This window comes from Plectropomus leopardus, chromosome 20, assembly GCF_008729295.1.
Source record: "Plectropomus leopardus isolate mb chromosome 20, YSFRI_Pleo_2.0, whole genome shotgun sequence".
Classification (NCBI taxonomy): Eukaryota; Metazoa; Chordata; class Actinopteri; order Perciformes; family Serranidae; genus Plectropomus; species Plectropomus leopardus.
Window position 1 is genome coordinate 24,345,538 of NC_056482.1, and position 20,198 is coordinate 24,365,735.

The 20,198-nt window shown below is 38.3% G+C and overlaps 2 protein-coding genes across 3 annotated transcripts; one reads left to right on the forward strand and one right to left on the reverse strand.

Moving 5' to 3' along the window:
- Positions 1-228: 228 nt before the first annotated feature.
- On the reverse strand, positions 229-15,124 carry LOC121960318. Its single transcript, XM_042509993.1, has 6 exons — positions 15,096-15,124; positions 9,783-9,928; positions 4,172-4,622; positions 3,364-3,564; positions 2,616-2,726; positions 229-1,271 (listed from the first exon to the last, which is right to left on the reverse strand). The coding sequence occupies exons 3-6, from the start codon at positions 4,475-4,477 to the stop codon at positions 1,215-1,217; spliced, it is 675 nt and encodes a 224-aa protein (XP_042365927.1). The 5' UTR covers positions 4,478-4,622; positions 9,783-9,928; positions 15,096-15,124; the 3' UTR covers positions 229-1,214.
- LOC121960317 (oocyte zinc finger protein XlCOF6-like) lies at positions 15,003-19,607 on the forward strand. Of its 2 annotated transcripts, XM_042509991.1 has the most exons (6): positions 15,003-15,309; positions 16,359-16,539; positions 16,636-16,731; positions 17,141-17,191; positions 18,110-19,363; positions 19,457-19,607. In XM_042509991.1, exons 1-6 carry the CDS (start codon positions 15,100-15,102, stop codon positions 19,495-19,497), a joined length of 1,833 nt encoding a protein of 610 aa, XP_042365925.1. In that variant the 5' UTR covers positions 15,003-15,099; the 3' UTR covers positions 19,498-19,607. The 2 variants fall into 2 exon arrangements, with proteins under 2 accessions (XP_042365925.1, XP_042365924.1); XM_042509990.1 differs by having other exon boundaries at positions 18,110-19,607.
- Positions 19,608-20,198: the final 591 nt, after the last annotated feature.

The window sequence follows — 20,198 nt, forward strand, 5'->3', positions numbered from 1 at the left end:
CTAATATATAAATAACTAGCCCAGACCTCTGTTGGGTGTCCAGGGTTCCTCATCTGGCATTACACAAATATATAAACAAGCACAAGTTCAATTGTGATGCTTTTTGAAATGAACTTTGGCACTCTTGAAATTGAAAGTATAAATTTCTTTTTATTGTACATAATACATGGATTATTATATATATATATATATATAAATATATGTAAAACTCTGATGCTGTTATTATTGGGTTAGAGGGAGTCTGCATATTGAGGAGATGTTATAATTACTCCAAATTATTCTTGTGGAAAAGCATCTAAGAATGTCACAACAGACTAAAATACACTACACAGACACAGTGCACATTGAAAAACATTGTCTTTACATTGCTCCAGATACTTTGATATTTTACCTCTGGGGGGTGCTGCTGCAGCTCTGACGCACCTGCCAAACCCTCTAATTTCAAAGGCATCACTTCATCCATACACAGTAACCCTGCTGTATTACATAATCTACACTCATTTAAGCTGCTGTATCCTCCTGAATTCACATATATTGTATCATTTTTTCTCTCCTCACTCAGTTGTTCTGGTTCCTTCTTCAATTACTGCTTCTGTTGTTATTAAATTCTCTATATGTCAACCTTTCATAATGTCTTTCTTCCTCTTTCTTTCCCTCCTTGGTTCTTTGTTGTCTTTCCTCTAAGTGGGACAGAGTTCGAGTTGTTGGACGTTTGTTTGGGAACACCAGAGGGGACAGCCTGCCTGCGAGTCGGCCGTCAAGACGCTGACTTGAGGCCATCAGATATCAGCTCAAGATTCAACACACGACCTTTGTCACATTTGGCGGCGAGACAGCTGTGAAGAGCTGCTGGTCCATCTTCAGTGTGCGTTCTGTTTATTTGGGTGTGTACGAGTCAAAATATCTTCACAAGACATTTCACCGCCATCAGCAACCACAATATTATGGAAGTCAGAGCCACAACATGACGACTCGGGAACAGGAGAGTTTTATTTTTGAACCGTTTTTAAAACAGAAGTCTTGTTGAGGTCAACACACTGACAACAGTTTTCAGCATAAATGTTTTTGTGGTGATTGACAGGCGGTGTTGCACAATAGCCAAAATTAGGTGCATATTTGTTGATTGTGACACATCCTTTAGGGAGTTTCGGCTCTACGAAGTCAGCTTGCGAGTGGATCGGTGCAGAGTGGCTGTGTTGATACAGCTGTGCTCATCAGACACAGTCGGAGGCAGAATCTGCCCTCAGTGCTGCTGGGAACCTCGCAGACACCTACAACCAACACAGAGGTCCGAAATAAAGAAATATATGACTGTTTAATCAGAGAAAACTAGACAACTGATGTACAACATGATGTAAAACACTGCAGCCAGGATCCTCACAAAAACACAATCTCCTGTACAGAGTCCACACATAGTTTGACTTTAACCCTTTGAAACCTGAGCATATTGGCTTGATTTCCTTTTAAAAACATGGGGAGGAGGCAATGAGCAACTTAACACAACATTACTAAAATTAGCAAGAAATTTGTTAAGAAAAAAACAAAGTTGCAAGAAAATAACCTGAAAATAAGCCAAAAATAAATAAATAAACAAGAAAATAACCTGAAAATCCACCAAAACAAAATAAGAAAATAACCTGAAAATTAGCCAGAAAACAAGATAACCTGAAAAAGCCAAAAGCCAAAACAAAAAGAAAAAGAAAAGAAGTGATCAGAAAATTAGCAGACACACACAAAAATAACATAATTGAATGAATAAATAAATAAAATTAAATGTAAAAAAAGAAAAAGGAAATGACCTGAGAAAAGTGCTAATATTACTCTATACACACACACACACACACACACACATTTCTATAACATTTCTGGGTATTTTCTAAACTAATTTTAATTTTCTTGTCACTGTTTCCTATTTTCTTGCAAATTTAGGAAACAAACCCTGCTCTCCTGTGAGGCATATCTGGGTCATTGAAGAGACCAAATTAATTCTCTCAAGTCTCAACGTTTTTTTTTAATGCTGCTGAAAGGCGTCTGAACACAACACGAGTGGTGTCAGTCTAGGTTTCAAGTAGTTAAGCTGCCTCATCATCTTTTGTGGCATCGGTCCAGACGAGTGAAGTCCTCACAGCTGACGCTCCTGAGAGATCACTGTGCTCCTCTGACTCTCCCACATGATGCTGCTTTTAGCTCGTACGCCTCCAGACTCTGGAACAATCTCCCCTCAGAGCTGAAGATGTCCACCTCACTTACAACTTTAGAAAAAATACTCAAAAAACCCCTCAAAACTCATCTTGTACAACTTGCTTTTACTTAGAAACTCTACTATATTTTACTCCGCCTACAGTGTGCTTTTTAAGTATTAATGTCTAAGTTTTGAAATCTCAGTAGTTATTATTATAGTTACTGTGTGTAGCTTTTTATTCTGTGTTTTCTAAGTGATGGTCTCTTTTGTGTAGTTTTACGTCATATTGTCTGTCTTGTGTTGTCTTTGTAATCTACAGAGAAGTTTGGAAATTTGAGTCTGGGAAAGTACAGACTTTTGAAATCGAAAATGTGTAGTAATCTTGTAGTCATAGTTTCAGAGAAAAAGCTATGAGCATCAAACCCCAACATACCCGTTTCTCCAGGAGGTCAATCTTCTGCAGGCGCCTGTCAATCAGTCTGTCTCGGGCTGAAACCACCGAGGTCAAACTGGCGAGTCGCTGGGCCTGTTTATCCATGATGACCTGCAAGAGTTAAATTTGTAACGTCCGCTGACAAACATCTGTTGCAACAAGAAAGTCTCTTTTTTTAAATTAAAAGCTTTGTTTAATATTTAACCCTTTGATACCTGAGCAAATTGGCTGGCAAATTGATTTTTTTCAAAAACATGGAAAGGAGGCAATGAGCAATTAAGAAAAAAATGACCCCAAAATTAGCAATAATAAGATCATTTTTCCCTAGTTAGTTTGAACATTTTGTATGATTCTCTCCCTCTCTTTCTCTCTCTAAGCCAATTTTCAGGTAAATCTTATGTCATTTTTTACTTTTTTTTTCAATTTGTAGGACAGTTGCTGACTGCCATGTTTTTTTTTTTTTTAAAAAAAATTAAAAATCAAACACATTTTTTCAATGTTTCTAAGGTTTCAGTGCTTTTCACAGGCACCTGAACACAGCACAGGAAAACTAGGTCTCAGAGGGTTAGAAAACAAAAGCAAGCAATATACTATATGGCCAAATAAATGTGGACACCCCTGTATTTTTGGGCTATAGCATAAACAATGATATTTAGACAAAAGGAAACTTCCAGCTTTGTCACAGCAGTATGGAGAAGGTTCTTTGCCATTTCAAATAGACAGCAGGTTAAACTCTTTTTTTCCTCACCTTCACAGAGCTGATGTTGAGTTGAGTCTGACCTCCTGACCTCGGCGTGCTCAGGCTCTTCACTTTCTGCAGGATCCGGTTTATCCGCTGCTGCATGGCTCCCTGCTCCGTCTCCAGATCTTCCTGCCCCTTCTGCAGATCTCTGGCGACCCTCCACAGCCTGTCCCCTCGTGCACTGAGTATCTGCAGGTCTTTTCTCACCTGGAGAGCATTATATCTCATGATTCAAAGAGGCAACCTTTTTTTTACAGAATCTGTATGTTCCTGATACAGTATTTTTCCCAGCTGTTCCCAATTTTTGTCATTTTACAGAGATTGACTCACATTTCAGCGGCACATTAGCCATAAGCGATGACATTGTCATCCATAGATGGCAGGGATGTTGGCGTGACACCAAGGTTATTAAACACAGGCGTCTTTTAATTAAGGAGACATTTTTTTAAATGAGATTTTAAGACTAGATCTTTCTAAGATGGGAATTTTGCCACCAAAACCTGGTATTTTCCGACTGTTTTTTTTGTTCGTAAACCTACACAACTTGTAACCAAAGTAGGCCGAATGTTGAAACATTAAGAAAATTTAGCAAGAAAAGGAACTTGAAGTTGGCAGCTTATTTTCTGTTGATTAATTTTTCATTAAAGTCCACAAAATAAATTATTAATCAAGAAAATTTGCTGCAGATTTGATAATAAAAAATGTAAAAAATTGTATGAGCTGAACAAAATATCATGGGCCTGTGTGTCAGAGAACAGAGAAAAGTTTTTTTCGGCTGTCTAAATCTGCTCTGTGAGGTCTGATTCTTCCTCACCTGCCTGTGAGTGCGTCCCGCCTGTAAATTCTCCTTACGAAGCCTCTCCAGACTCTTTGTGGCCCCGTCCAGCTCTGACGCCACCTGCTCTCCCTGCTGCTCCAGCTGATCTGCGTTCTCCTCCACCCCCTGCAGCAGGTGAGCCAGTCCCAGAGACAGCATCCTCAGCTGGGACACCGGGACCTCACCTGCCTCCTGCAGTTTGGGGGGACCACCTGGTGGAGGGGTGCGGCGGGCCTGACACAATCCCAGCAACAAAAGGGACACCTGCAGCAGTCGGCTCACCCTCATAGTCCAAGATTTCATTAGGTGAAGACTCTGAGTCCCTTCCTGCAGGTCTAAAGAGCCCAGAACCAGATCTGTTCAACACATCAGGTCTGTGGAAGCTCAGGAGAAGGATCCACATCAGCCGGACCGATGTGCGTCTGATGTTCCCAGAGGAGGTCTGGAGCTTAGTGAAGGATAGAAGGATGAGGAGAGGGAGGAGAGACAGAGACAAGGGGGGAGTTCCCTGACTGACGTAAAAAAATGTAACCAGTGCTCTGAATAGTCCATCCAAAATCATGACCAGAAACACCACAAACACTATGAAAGGATTTCTGCGTTTAGATTTAACCCTTTGCATCAACATCAGTTTCCTCTGGCGGCATTTAGATGCTTTTCAGGAGCATTTAAACCTTTGACACCTAAACAAAGTTCTTTGATTTCTTTAGAAAACATAGGGAAAAAGCAGTAAGCAATGCGGCGTAAACTGAGTGAAAAAATTAAAATGTGACAAGATGAATACCTGAAATTTTGCTTTTTAAAAAAGGGGAAGGGAGGATGTTGACGTAATTCATCATTTTATATTTAAAATTATGTTACAGAAAAAGAATATAAATATTATTTTTATTTAATTCGATTTTTATCACTTTTTTCCAGGTCATTTTCTTTTTTTTTCTTACTTTTTCCCTCACTAATATCTTGCACGTTTGGGCCATATCTTAAGTTGCTCATTGCCTTCTTCCTATTTTTTTTAAAAAAATATAAACAAGCCATTTTGCTTAGGTTTTAAAAAGTTAAAAACCCTCTGATGCCAAATTTGCTAATAAAGTGCATAGTCTGAAGCTGCAGGTTTACAGTATTACTTTGCTGAATTTTGGACTATTTCCTCTTCAGGCAAATGAGCCCATGTTGGATTTATACATGAAAGTAAAGCAAGAGAGACATCTGCTGGCTGTCTGAGGAACTGCACTGAGGGTCTCGTTCAGAGAAAGGACTTCAGTAAAATCGCTCCAGGCCGAGCCAATAATAACTTTATTTTTCTTGCTATAACATCAGATAAGAGCTTTCGTCTTTTCTGCATTAAAAGAGCAGTTTTTAGACAAACGTCTATCAGGAGGAGTTGAACTTGGAATAAGTTAACTCTTTGAAACCCATGTAAATTGGTTTGATTACTCTCAAAAACATGGCCAGAAGGCATTGAGCAACTTAACAAGACAGGGCCCAAAACTTAGCAAGAACTCAGTAAAAAAAGTTTCAAGAAAATTACCTGAAAATAAATTAAAAAAAGAAAAGTAAAAAAAAAAATACCCCAAAGAAGTGTCAGCATCTATGTAAACATTTTTTTCTCCAACATAATTTAAACATATAATTATAATAACCTATATTTCTATATCCCATGTTGGTTTGTTTTTTCCCCAAAGAAATCAAACCAGTTTGCTCAGGTTTCAAAGGGTTAAATTGTCTGTAATGGCCAATCCGTGTTATTGTAGCTTCTTGGTCCATCATGTGATGCCATTGGGCCCATAGACACACGTTCCTGTAGACTTACATTGGCAAATATATGTGTAAATCAGTGGATCCATTTTCCTGAATGTCACAACCCCCATGAAATCATTCGTTTCACTAAATTGGAAGTAGCTCTTTGGGCCAAATGATGCCAAAGATAAGTAATTTTACACCCAGAAGGTTGAACTTTATGCACAATTGAGCAACTGTCATAGAGCAGGACCCCATCTCCAAGCCGTATCCTGTTCCCTTTACAAATCCATGGTCTCAATCCTGGTCTAAAGTCAATGACGCAGTACTTTCCCGCTATTTAAAGGGCACATTATCTAGATATAAGATGCACCTAAACCCATTTCCTTCAGCCAAGAAATATCAGTTTGTTTGTTGCAGGGAAGTTAGTGTATAGCTGTATAATCCCATGTACTGTGTATAAGTTCTTTTTGTGTATTCATTTTATTTATTCACCAGCATTTGTTTTTAAATAACGAACTGTCCTGCCAATAAAAGCTTTGTTGAAGTGAATTGCATTGAGAGAATTGGGGGACAAAACCTGACTTCCTACACTCAGACTCGGGCTGAATGAGCTGCTTTGTGCCGACGAGGGCCGGACCAACAAACTGCTCTTTGAATTGTTTTGGAGTCGGAGCCGGCCTAATGCACAAACGACACTATGTCAACTCATAAGGCCTGATTTATAAAGGAGAGAAAGGCGTCAGTCTCGGCCCACTCCTTCCTGGCATTCAGGATACACACAGAAAGCTGCAGGGAGTCAGCGTCACTGGGTCACTGCTCGAGCGAGGCGACGGAGCACAATATACTGTAAGTACAGCAGATTTTACCATTTACAAGAACATTTGAATTGTTTCTGATGGTAAAAGATCCTATAATCACTATTGTCAGATGGAAACTTTGTATGTAAAATATTACAGTTACAAAAACTAAGAGTCTCATGTTTGATTTTCATGTTTTGCCTGTAATTTGTTAAAAAAATATATAAAAAGGAAAACTTTGTAAAAAAAAAAAAAGAATAACAATGGTCAGCAGTGTATTCAGTCCATGTTGTGGCTATTTAAATAAACCAAAGAAATTTCTAAATGACTGAAACGGTTTGTAATCTATCACATTTAATTTTAAATGTAAGACTGAACTAAAGACAACTAAGCCTTAAAAAATGTTAATGGGACCTATTATGCTTTTCTGTATTTTCTGCCTTATCTGTGATGTTAGATGAACAATATACATATTAAACGTGGACAAACTCAAATAATGAGGTAAATCAGCATTATTTCCAAGGCGACTTAGGCGTGTTACGGGGAGGTGGCCACGTATGAGGGATTTCTGAGAGGAAATAGTCCACGACTTCACAGAGGAATTGTGGATTCAAAACTTCCAGATGATCCACTCAACTTTTGAAGAGTTAAACGATGCAATTACACCTCTTGTAGCGCCTGCTGCATCATGCCCGAGGGAGCCAGTTCCTGCCGACAAGCACTTAGTCAAAGCTATTTAGAAAGTGGCTACCTGTGCAGAGTGACTCTGTGTCATGTGATCTATAAAAGCAAAAAAAGTGTTTCCATCGCAGTTTTGCAGAATGTGGCAAAAAAATTTTTTTACGAAACTGACGTGTTTCCAGTAGGCACGTTTCATATTAGCAATTTCAATTTGCGTAGAATTTGAGGGGTAATGAAAACCTGCTTATTATGATGAAAATAAAGTGTTTTCTGACCATTAAAGTTTGTAAACATGTTCTAGTAGAAACCCAAATTACAAGTATGAATCTGAGAAAAAAGCATAATATGGGACCTTTAAAATGTACTGTAAGGACAGCAGCTCTAAAAAAATAAATAAAAATCTATAAAAACTAAAAAATAGAGCAAATGGAGACAGTGGTAGATGTGGCAGTCTGTTTAAAATAACTATATATATTATCCTTATTATATATTGATACAATCTCATCTAGGGGAGCTGGAATATCTTGCAACAATAACATTTTCTGATAAATGTGTTACTATTGGTGACATGCACTGTGGCAATCCAGGAATTCAAACCTTCCTTCCACTAAGTTACTCTGATGCTTACAATATCTGAGTCGCCACGTCTCCACCTTTCATTAAGGCCCCACCAAGTCAAGCATGATTTGACTCCGACTCTCGGGGGTTTGGAGGTCAGAGGTATGGTGAGTGAACAGCTGGCGGGGGTCACATGCCAAGATCACGCTTGGTATGTCCTGCCTCTGTGGATCAAACACGTAAAAACTGAAACCCCAGCAAGCGGGATGGAGCGTGTTATTGTAGTGTGATTCCCATTAAGTAAGCTCCAGCGGTCACACGCACCGCTAACCGCCCGGCATACAGCAGGATCGTGTTATAGTTTAGCACGAGTCTGAGCACGCTGGTTTCACTTTGAGTTTGAGTGTGCTCAAACTCATAAGATTGAGAAAGAACTGATAATTTATTATGAGAAAGTGAGACGAGCGACAGGTTTAAGAGGCAGCTGCAGGGTGCAGACATGAACCATAAATCATCACTGATTGGTTCATGAGATAATTTATTCACTGCTTGCTCGTGCATTCATATCTACTCATGAAAGTGCCAAACAATAATCTGATTGTTAGCCTGCTGAGCTGATTATGTAAAATATCTGATATTTAGCTGCAGGCTGAAACTGATAATGTAATTACAGCCTGAGCGCTCATTATCAGCCCTGCAGGATCATGTCCTCACATGCAACATGCACTGCACCGGCCAAAAACATGCATGTGGTCCTGTATATTAGTCTCTGTATGTATTAAATATGAGTCCTTATTGCCTCATATATCAACTACTTCCATCTAACCTTACAATACATAAGAAGATTAATGGCATCATCTGAGCACGGACCAATCAGCAGCAGCCACCATGGCTAAATGTGATTGGCTGAGACACCTGTCAGCCAATTAAACACAGCCTGACATATTAGCTACATTAACCATCCAGCATTATGGATCTTTTTGTGTTTTTTTTTTTTTTTACCCCTTTGAAGTCATTTTGCATCCCCATGTGGTTGTTTTGTGTCTTTTTGTAGTACTTTGGTTCTATATTAGGTAAATTTGTGTCTCTTTTCGGTACTTTTGTGGGTTTTGTTTCGCTCTGTAGTCATTTTGTTTTGCCTTGTGGTTGTTTGTGTCATTTTATTGTCAAATTGAGTAGTTTATTTGAGTTTTGTGTTGTATTGTAGTCAATTTGCGTCAGTTTGTTGTTTTTTGTGACTTTGTGGTATTTCTTTTAGTTTTTATATTTATTGTTTGTTTCTTTGAGTTAATTTTGTGTCTTTTTTGGTTGTTTTGTGTCAGTTTGTAATTGTTTTGTGTCTCCTTGTGGTTGTTTTGTGATTTTTTTTTAATTCAAATTGTGTCTCTTTGTAGGCATTTTGTGTCCTTTTGTGGTGGTTTTGCCAGTTTTTGTGGTCATTTTTCCCCATCTCTTTTCATGTCTTTTTTTATATCTAATGTTTCTTTGTTGCCATTTTTGTCTCTGTGGTTGTTTTGCCAGTTTTGTAGTTATTTTGTGTTTCTTTGAGATGATTTTGTATCTTTTTGTGGTTGGTTTTTTAAAATCTTTTTCTGGTTATTTTGAGTCTCTTTCTGGTCAGTACATGTTAATTTGAGTGACATTTTGGCATGAAATTCAAACATACTCATGGTTGTTATGAAATATGCTTCAGTTTGAAATTAAGTCAAATTTCTCATTGCTTTCTGGAGGACATTTTCAGACAACTATCAAACAGTATGTCACTTTGCATGGTAACTAATAGGACAGTTATCGACTAATCTTCCATTTTTATCCATTTCCTCTGCTCTTACCCTCAGAGTGCAGCCTGCAGAAACTCCCTTGCGTCTCATTAGTTGGTGTAGGTGGTGCTCCCTCTCACCGAGTCCCCGTCAGGACCAATAAAAGGCAGTGATGAGAGCCCGGGCCTCGCTGACAGGTCACACCGCCTCTCTTCTCCCTGCAGGAGGAGACACAGATGGATTTGTTTCGATGATGAAACTCTGAAGGTATTGCTGGTATGTTGCAGCAGCATGATTTGGCGTAACAATGCACCTCGTTCTGTTTGTCATTACCTGAACGGCCCTGCACTTCACTGTGATTCCACATCTCATCACAACCAGATTTACACGTAGAGATCAGTCTGGTATTTTGGGGAATTTACCGTCATGTGGTCAGATGTAATGAGGCGACCTGTTGGCCCAACTCCATGTTGTTTTGAGGAAAAATATCCATATTATATCTTATAAAAATGCACATACAATTTATCCTAAGTTAGGTTAGGTGCTTAACGTAAAGTTTAGGCACATTATGCACTTAAGGTAGAGTAACATGTTTAACATAAAGTTACGTAGGATAGGTTTAGGCATGTAAAGTTACAAAAGTTTAGGAAAGATAAATTATGTAAACATGGTGTGGCATCATCACATTTTATACTTAACGTAAAACTAAGTGAAAAGAAATGATGAGGTACCTAAAAAATAACTAAATGAAGTATCCTTGGTTTCACACAGGACACAAACACTGGTCTCCTGAGTGAAAGTCCTATGTTTGTTTGACCAATCCACAGCAACCTGCTGCTTCATGTAGAATTTTGCTTTCTATCCTTTTTTACTCCCCTCAACGCTTTAATTAGGTGATTGCAGCCTGCATAATTACATGGGTAATATACTAATTACTGGCTAATGATTATGTGCGTTATGAATTCTGGTGTATTACTTTTCGTACATACAAACAGTTTATGAGAACAGTGCGTTCTGCATCATAAGAATATCGTAAATTTAGTGCCTATAGCTCCATTTAGCACAATGGCTTCCAATGAAAAACGTCTTGACCAGCCTGCTAAATATGTGTCTATGGTAACACCGCTTGTGATGTTGCCTATAAATCCTGCTTTAGTTGCATGCAAGCTACAAATGCAAAGTCACCTTTCAGGGCAACTTGAGTCAATATTTGATATCCAATACCCCTCTTTAGCAAAATCATTAAAAAAGCAATAGAAAAGAAAATCAGAGATGGGAGGGGTTTTCTCATTTTGTCCAATCAGTGACTGTTAAAGCTGCTGTCCTCACACCTGCCATGAGACTTTCCCACCCTGCAGAGCGCGGGGGCTGATCATCATTAGTTACTATCAGAGGAGCACGCTGTCATTTTATTTCAGAGCCAGACTTCCTCAGGCCTCTCTGGAGTTCCTGATATAGGCGTAGCAGTTAATGAGGGAAATACCCAAAGTTAAACCGAGCATGGGAGCCTGAGAGGGGAGCGTGGGGGGAGGGAGGACCGGCGAGACTGGAACGTGAGAGAAAAAGTAGCAGGAGAAAGGAGACGGAGATGACGGGAGGAGGGTAGAGCTGTGAGTTTTCCTGGAGGACGGAGCTGTGTCTTTGCTGTGGCTGTGTGGGTCTCTGGCATGATGATTTGGGACAGAATATAAAAATCACATTGCCAGGGATTACTACACTGCTGTGGTGTTTGCTGCTGCTGCTTCAGGAGCTGGAGGAGGATATGTGCCTGTTTTTGATACAAGGAGCACCTTACTTTCTTTAACACTTTTCTACAAGAGGAGTTTTTCAACCTGCCAGTCTGCGGATCAGTCTGAACTGTTTAGAGGCAAGATCTCTGGATTAGTGTGTTTGTGTTGTGTGTATCTGCTGTTTCTGATCAGGTGCAGAGCTTAGTCGACTGCTGAACAGGGAGTCTTTGCAGTTTGTTCACAGTGGCTAAGTTCTTCATTTGTACAGATATCATGGGGAAGTATGACTTAAAAAACTGTTGTTCCTTATATTTATTTAAGGTGCATCACACAAAATACACACAAAAACTATACGTTTTTGTGCTCGGGCTGTTTTTCTTCTCTCAGAGTTTTTCTTCTCTTTAGTCACAATTTATTTGTTTTTATTGACAACTGAAGAAAAACAGCCTGATATACCTTCTTGTGCTGTGCCATAGCGGACCATTGTGGTCCAAAAACTATTAAAAACACACCAATGAGCCACAATGCTGCACACATTTTTACTATGAATGCATATAGTTTATTTTGACTCAATACTACATTCACCATCTTGCTGCAACAGTATATATATATGTTTAAATGTGTATTAATCCACGGCTAAAAATAGCACTCAATAAATGCACTACTTTCTCCTAACTGAGTAACATTTCCTGAAAAACTAGTGTCCAGCTGCTTTAGTACATCACTGAGCATTTTTGAAAAATGACCCTTTATTTTTGTGAGGTATTTTTAAAGATCAGGCAGAGTGTCACAGACAGGGTAGGGAAATAGGAAATTGTTAAGAAATGGACACTGTTGTTTTTTTTCTTTAGTTTTTTGGGGGGATTTGTTGACAATAAGAATAACACAGAATTACGCCAGCATTTTCCATTACAGGGACAGTTCACCCAAGATACTCATTTCTCCTCATACCTGTAGAGCTATTTATCAGTCTATATTGTTTTGGAGTGAGGTGCCGAGTGTTGAAGATATTGGCCGTAGAGATGTCTGCCTTCTGTTGAATACAATGGAACTAAATGGCACTCGGCTTGTGGTGCTCAAAGCGCCCAAAAAAACTCAGAAGAAACTGCTGACATTGTACGTTGCTACAAACCATGGATACGTTACATACGTTTCTTATCATATCAACATTTGACAGCTGACTCTGTAATGGTGTGACACCTCAGTGAGATAGCTGCCAAGCTGCAGATCACTGTTTTAGCAATATATATATATACATATACATATATATATCTGCTACGTATTCGTGGCTTACAGAAATGTACGAGCAGTTGTAGAAAACCTACACCAGGTACTGAAAGTTCTGAGATCAGTATTTCTTGTGTGAAGAAAGTTTTGTAGCAATACAAACTTTTATATAACTAGTTTTGAATAATATCCAGTTAAACATTAATTCAAATGAGCACACCTGAAAATATAATAGGTTGATATGGATGAAGCTCATCTATTGGGGACAAAAAGGTTTGTGAATCACTGCGATTGAGTACTTTCAAGGACCAAAAAAAGACATATTAATAAGTATCTGTGCTGTCTGAAAGGATCTATATTCTGTCTTCAATTGCAGCTGTTTCTTTTTTTTGAGGAGAATTTGCACCTGTGTTTATCAGATGCTTATCTCAGGTCGTGTAACTTTTTTTTCCCCTTTGTTTTGCAGAATGACTGACAGTTTGAAATGCTGCCAGCTGAACTCAGTCCTGAAAAATTAAATTAAATTTCCCTTTAACAATTAGAAGATTGTACTCAATGGCATGTTTGTGTACTTTTCCTCAGGACTGATTTCCAGATAAGATAATATCAGAATATATGAATAAAGATAACTGGAAATATGAAGACAGTTTTATGTGTAGTTGCCCGTGAGGGATTACGATAAAGAAAATGTGTTTTTCATGGAGGTTGAATTCACGTCATGTTTTGTTTAATGTGCAGATTTTGACGCTCATTTTTGAATGGAAAGAGCCACATGTGGAGTCTCTTGACGGCCGTACATCGCTCTAAAGAAACGTCTGGCCTCCCTCTTGTGCCTTCTGAGCTGACAGCAGTTCGATCAAACACACTGGCTCAGTTCAGCAGGAACAGGAGTTCAGTCAACGCACAACATTTTGTCATGAAGTGAATGATCTGTGGTGACATCTGTGGAGGAAAAATACAGTCAACGCGCGGCAGAGACGAGAGCTGAAGCTGTTTGTGTGTCACGAGATCTGGATTGGAGATCTCAATCGGTCATTGAGCCCAAAAATTGTATTTATTTTCTGTATTTAATATTATTAACCATTTAGCTGTTATGCTCCAAACTGCTGGAACATGTTACCTTAAGACATTAAGATTACCCCACCCTTTTAACTTTTTTTTAATGTCTTCTTTAATTGGTTTTAACCTAGGTGTGTTTTACTTTCACTGGTTTATTATTCTATTTTCCATTTTAACCTATATGTATTATCCTCTTTTAATGGTGTAATTTTATTAATATTTTTATTTAATTTTGACATTTTTTAATCAGTTCTGACTTGCGTCATTGTACCTCTTATTGGTTCATTCGTCATCTTAGTAATTTATTAATGATTTTTTATTTTAATTTTAATAGATTTAATAAGCTTTAATGGCCAGTTGATGGCTTTGTTGTGTGCTTGCAACTTGTATCTTGCACTTTCTGCAGCACATTGTGCTTCTGCCTGGAATTAAATGGTCTGTTTAAATACATTTTTGCTTGCTTGCTTTTAATATTATCATGATTCTTATTATTATTATCATTATTAATATTATTATTGGTATTTATTATTATTATTATTATTATTATTAAATTATTATTATTACTTATTATTTTTTCAGTTATTATTATTGTTATTATTATTATTATTATTATCATTATTGATATTATTATTGTTATTTAGTATTATTATTATTATTATTATTGTTATTTATTATTATTATTATCATTATTAAGGGGACGACTGATATTGGTTTTTTTAGGGATGATACTGATACTGATTATTAGTAGTTTATACACCACCGACAACAGATATTTGGAACCGATATGCATTTACAATAAAAATGAAAATATTAAATTTACAAAACTTTGTTTAAAAATCCTTTAGAAAATGAAAACTGAGACTTTCAACATCATATACACCAAGTTTCCAGCAACTTGTTTTTTTTTTTTTGTTTTTTTTTTTGTATAAATTCATGTGAAAATTTAAATTTAAAAAATGAATGAATAAAAATCGCTCCCGAGGAGTTGAAGTTCCTCCCATACGGACACTTGCACTTTTTAATCAATTAATTTTAGAGGTGATCATTATAAAAAACGCTGATACAGATAATGCAAAATTAATGCAAAAAATTCTTGTTCTTCTTTTTCTTCTTCTTTTTTTTTTAAAAAATGAAAATCAAATTTTAGGCAGCAGCAGCAATACAGCCTTGTTGTAGTGCTGCTGCACCACTTTATCTCCTCACGGGGGCAGAAGTCTTCCTAAAAAATACAAATCTACCGCAAATGACACGAAGAAGAAGAAGGAAAAAAGCGGAACATCAACAACACAGTTCAACAACTTGCTCAGCGCTGGAAGAAAGATCTACATTTTGCAGGATTTAAAAAAATACACATTTACAAGTAACTCACAAACATGTTGACCGCGGAGACTTTAGAGTGCCAGATATCCGCCGTGATGCAGACTGTGGCGGAGGCGGCGGTGGCGGAGCTCGGCAGACTTTTGGAGAAGTGCTCGGTGAAGGTTGTTACCGTCCAGCAGCGCGCCGATCCGGACACAGGCACCGTGAGGAGGAGCGCCGCGGCTCTACCGAGGGACACACACCTGATTAATACACTTATAACGGTGACACACACAGAGAAACACACACACACACACACACACACTCGAGAATGGGCAGGTGGCCAGTTAGCAGTTCAGTTTCTAAAAACGGCCTTTTTAGGTGTAACTTTAATTATCCCGAGCACAAGAGAAATCGCATTTTTATATTTGAAAGGAACTAAAACTACACTACCCATGAGCCTTTTCGGTCGTTGCCATGGAGAGGACGCCAAGAACATCGCAAAGCAGTGTCGGAAGTACTATTTAGATCTTTAACTTTAGAGAAGTAGCAGTACTACAGTGTACAAATACTCCATTACAAGTGTAAGTGCTGCATTCAAACTCTTACATGAGTAAAAGTACAAAAGCATCGGTATCAAAATATAAGTGTCAAAAGTAAGTAGTACTCATTGCAGAATGGCCCATTTTAAAATAATGTATTACATAATAGGGGTAGACTGATACCGATTATTAGTACTTTATGTGACAGATGACCGATATTTGGAACCGATTTGACATTTACATAACAATGAAAATATTTCTGTCAGTGTTTTGAATTTGGAATATAACAAACGTCGACACAAAACTTTGTTTAAATGCCTTTAATAAATGTTATTGAAACTTAACTTAAGAATGAATATAAATTGCTACCTGAGGTTTTACAAAGTAAAAGTTCCTCTTTTACTTGACACGGTCTTTGAATGTATCGTGTACTGTCTTCCCTGGTGTTGGTCGAGTGTAATACACTTTTTCATTAATTTATCTTATTGCCGATCATTAAAATAAAACGCAAATACAGATTACCTGCATTTTTTTCCTCCAACCGTTGATCCAAAACCCCAAGATATTTAATTATATAAAACCAAGAAGCATGTCTTTACATTTGTGAAACTGGAAATCCTAGCTCCATGGATTTTCTGCAGATTGGGAAAAAAAAATGCAGATTTTTATTCTGCATCCTCCTGAAAACTGGAAAACTAAAAACTTTTATTAATAGATGTGAATTATTTAATTGACTGATTAAACTAACAACTTTCATTGCTCTTCATTCTTTTTTACTCTCGACTTTACAGAACCAGTTTGCCTCCCTCATGGAGGCTTTAACCAAAAGTGCAGTCGATAAAATACTGATGATGCTGAAAGTGTCCATGTGTGAAGCTGAGGACGGTCGAGCTGCAGAGGGAGAGCAGAGCGCCGGACTCGATGACCAGATGGGACGGATGAAAGCAGGGCATGTGGCTGAACCCGAAAAACGTAAGTCACATAAGAGCTTGAGTGACTGTGAAGAGGCTTTCTAATTTCAAACAGGATATTATGTATTAAACAGGATATTATGTTGTGAAATTACAGAATCAACATCCAGAAGCTCTCAGCAGAAAAGAAAGAAAGTCAAGAAAAAACCCAAACCGACAACAACACAGGAGACCGACCACCTATATTACAAAGGTATTCAGCTGCTGCTGCGTCATTTTATTTCTTTATTCTGGTCTCTCACTTACTTGTAAAAACTGTTTACTGAAACACAACTTTATTTCAGTATCCCAATGCCTGAACTGGTTTCCTCCCACAATCTAAATACATGCAGGTGGGGTTAACTGGTGACTATAAATTTAGGCTGTCTGTCTTTGTGACTGACTGGTGATCTGTCCACGATTTAGCAGTTAAAGGTAACAGAACGGTAATAATGATGTCAGTAGTAAAAACACTTATTTCCATGGTGGATATGCAATATAACTTCCTTGTGTGTAGTATAATATAGTATAATTAACAGGATACTACTAATAGTTCTGATTGGAAAACCTGCGTCCCCTAACGACAGATTCACTGAGGTTTATTTCATGTTTTGTGTTTTCAGTGGAGCAACATCCTGAAGAACCAGCAGCAGCAGAATCAGTGATCAAACCTGGTAACGACTGTTTCTCTGAAAACCAGCAGATATTTCACTTTATTATAAAAGAGTAGCTACTTCATTTAATGTTATGACAACAGTGCTTAATTTGACTCAAAACAGTAGCTACTTTTCATTATAACTGCTTTAACTTAATTATAGCAGCACTTTGATGTTATTATAACATTTGTGTGTTTGACTTTATTCTAAGTAATTAAACTTTATTATAACACCACTTCATTTGACTTTATTAAAACAGTACTTTAATGTTATCATAAAACAGTAGATACTTTATTGTAACAATACTTTGTTTGATTTTCATATAACAGTGTTTTGATATTTTAATAGTGTTTTATTTAACTTATGTTCAACTACTTTAGCTAGTAATACAGTACTTAGTTTAAGTTTTGATAACAGTACTTTATTTAAGTTTAGTGTCAGTACTTCTACTTTATTATAACAATACTTTATCTAACTTTATTATAAAACAGTAGCTACTTTATGTGACTTTATTATAACATTACTTTGGTTATAACATAACTTTATTGTAACTGTATTTGTTTTGCATTTTAGTATTTTGTATTAGCATTTTGTAGTTTATTAATTTAGTAGTCTACAGTACTATATGCCCTAAAATAATCACAATATTATTCACAGGCCACATCGCCCAGCCCTAAATGTGATGTTTGAACGCTTAATATTAAGACAGTGTATCCAGAGGAGGTTTGTCTTGTAACTCATTCCAAGTCTAGAGTACTTAGTACAAATATGCAGTCAGTTTTTAATATTTTATCACAATTAAACATGTTTCCCTGTCTTACTAAGCAGTTTTTCTTCATAAGCAAAAAAAAAGGGTTAAAATTCTAGTTTGTGTTAACTGTGTCCTTTTCTTTTTCTATTTCAAATCCCCTAATGGAGCGTTTTTTTTTCTTGCAGCTGGTGCAGCCACATGTGAGAGTAACTCTGGTTTCCTGTCTGAAGCTGAAGCTGAAGCGATGCTCACAGAGCTGACCTCCAACATAAGTGCGGAAAATAGCGTCCGTGAGGATAAAAGCATTTTCGCTACCACATCCAAAGCTCAAAAGAAGAAGACAACGGCAACACTGAAATGTCCTTCTTGTGACAAATCATTTGCTCTCAAGTGCATGTTGGACAGACACTACCTGAGCCACTCCAAACCTCACCTGTGCTCCGAGTGCGGGAAACGTTTTTCTGTGCAGCGGGCGCTCATCGCACATTCACGCCGTCACACCGGAGAGAAGCTTCACAAATGCTCCGACTGCGGCACGGAGTTTGCTTACAAGTCCACCTTCGAAAGACACATGCGCCAGCACAGCACGAAGAAACCCAGCATCCATACGTGCACGCTGTGTGAGAACCAGTTCACCGGGACGTTGGCGCTTCAGCGGCACAGGTGTTCCGCCTTAAAAACGACGTTCATTTGCTCGCTTTGCCCCGAAACCTTCGAGTGCAGACAGAGTTTGGCCGATCACGAGAATCTACATTCAGGAGACAGAGATTTTGTCTGCGAAATGTGCGGCGAGAGTTTCCTCTCGTCCTCGTCCTTGGCCACTCACCGTGTGACTCACATGCAAAAGGAAAACTGCTGCGACCTTCTCGGCCTCGGGTGCAGCGACTGGAGCGTCCTGAAGAGTCACCTGAGCAAACACACAGGAGAAAAGCTGTTCTCCTGCGAGGTTTGCGGTAAACACTGTAGTCACCTGAGCGCTCTGAAGCACCACATGCTGACCCACACGGGGGAGAAGCCGTACGTCTGCGAGACCTGCGGCAAACGCTGCGGCCACGCCAGCGCGCTACAGAACCACATGAGGATCCACACCGGGCAGAAGCCGGGGCAGCAGCCGGTCTGCAACGTGTGCGGTAAAAAATTCCGCTGCATGGTCAATCTCAAATATCACATGAGCGTGCACACGGGGGTGAGGCCTTACGCCTGTGAACAGTGTGATAAAAAGTTCAGCAACCCCAGCAACCTTAAGATGCACATGATGATTCACACGGGGCAGAAAATGTACGGCTGCAGCGTCTGCGGCAAAAGGTTCGCTCAAGCCGCCGGCCTCAGGCTGCACAGACGGATTCACGCAGGAGAAAAGCTGTACTGCTGCAAAGTCTGCGGGAAAGGATTCACATACCACAGCGACTTCAGGAAGCATCAGACGGATCACCTGCCAGGTGAGCTGGCAGACGGACTGTTTGAAAAGACTGCTGTGAAAATCTAAAACATCTCACTGCTCTGTGGTCACTTCATGTACTTTTATGTTACAGAGACTCGACTGGACAACGTGACAATAAATACTGTGGCATGATAAAGATTTGTTGAAGTTTTTCAAGAGTTTATACAGAGTTATTAACCCCCTGGATGTTTTAAACCATCCCAGAATAAATAACAAATATAAAATTTGCTGAAAACCTGTCGGTGATTTCAATCACCGACAGGTTTTCAGCAAATTTAAGTCAAGAGGGTGAAAAAAGCCACTGAGCTCTGTAGCAGAAACGGCTGATAATTGTTTGTGTTATTGTTTGTAGTAAATATCCTTTTTTCTTTTAATATGTGTGTGCTAACTGGCTAACTAGCATCATAAATCCACCCTGTCGGTCTTCTGGATTCCTAAAACGGAGAATTAGGGCCATGTTAAAAAAAAGTTAGATTTCGAGAATAAAGTCAAAACTACAAGAATAAAGTCAAGTTTTTACTTGAAAGAAAACCAAAGGCAAAATACTACGTATACGGCGTTAAAGATTTCATTCATGTCAACTTTTTCTAACTGGGAAGGTTTCCAACAACATTTGGCCAAAAGTTAAAAACTATGTTAACATATTCCTATCAGAAAATGACAATATTTTAAATTTTAAAGCAATGCAGCACTCCTCTGGCAAATATTGTGTTAAACAATGTGTTTTTATTTTATTATTATTTTTTATTATGTCAGTGTGACTTCTTAGGAAACATAAAAAAAAGTAACAACTGTTTTGAAACTGACTTCAAAAGTGAAACATGTCTTTAAAG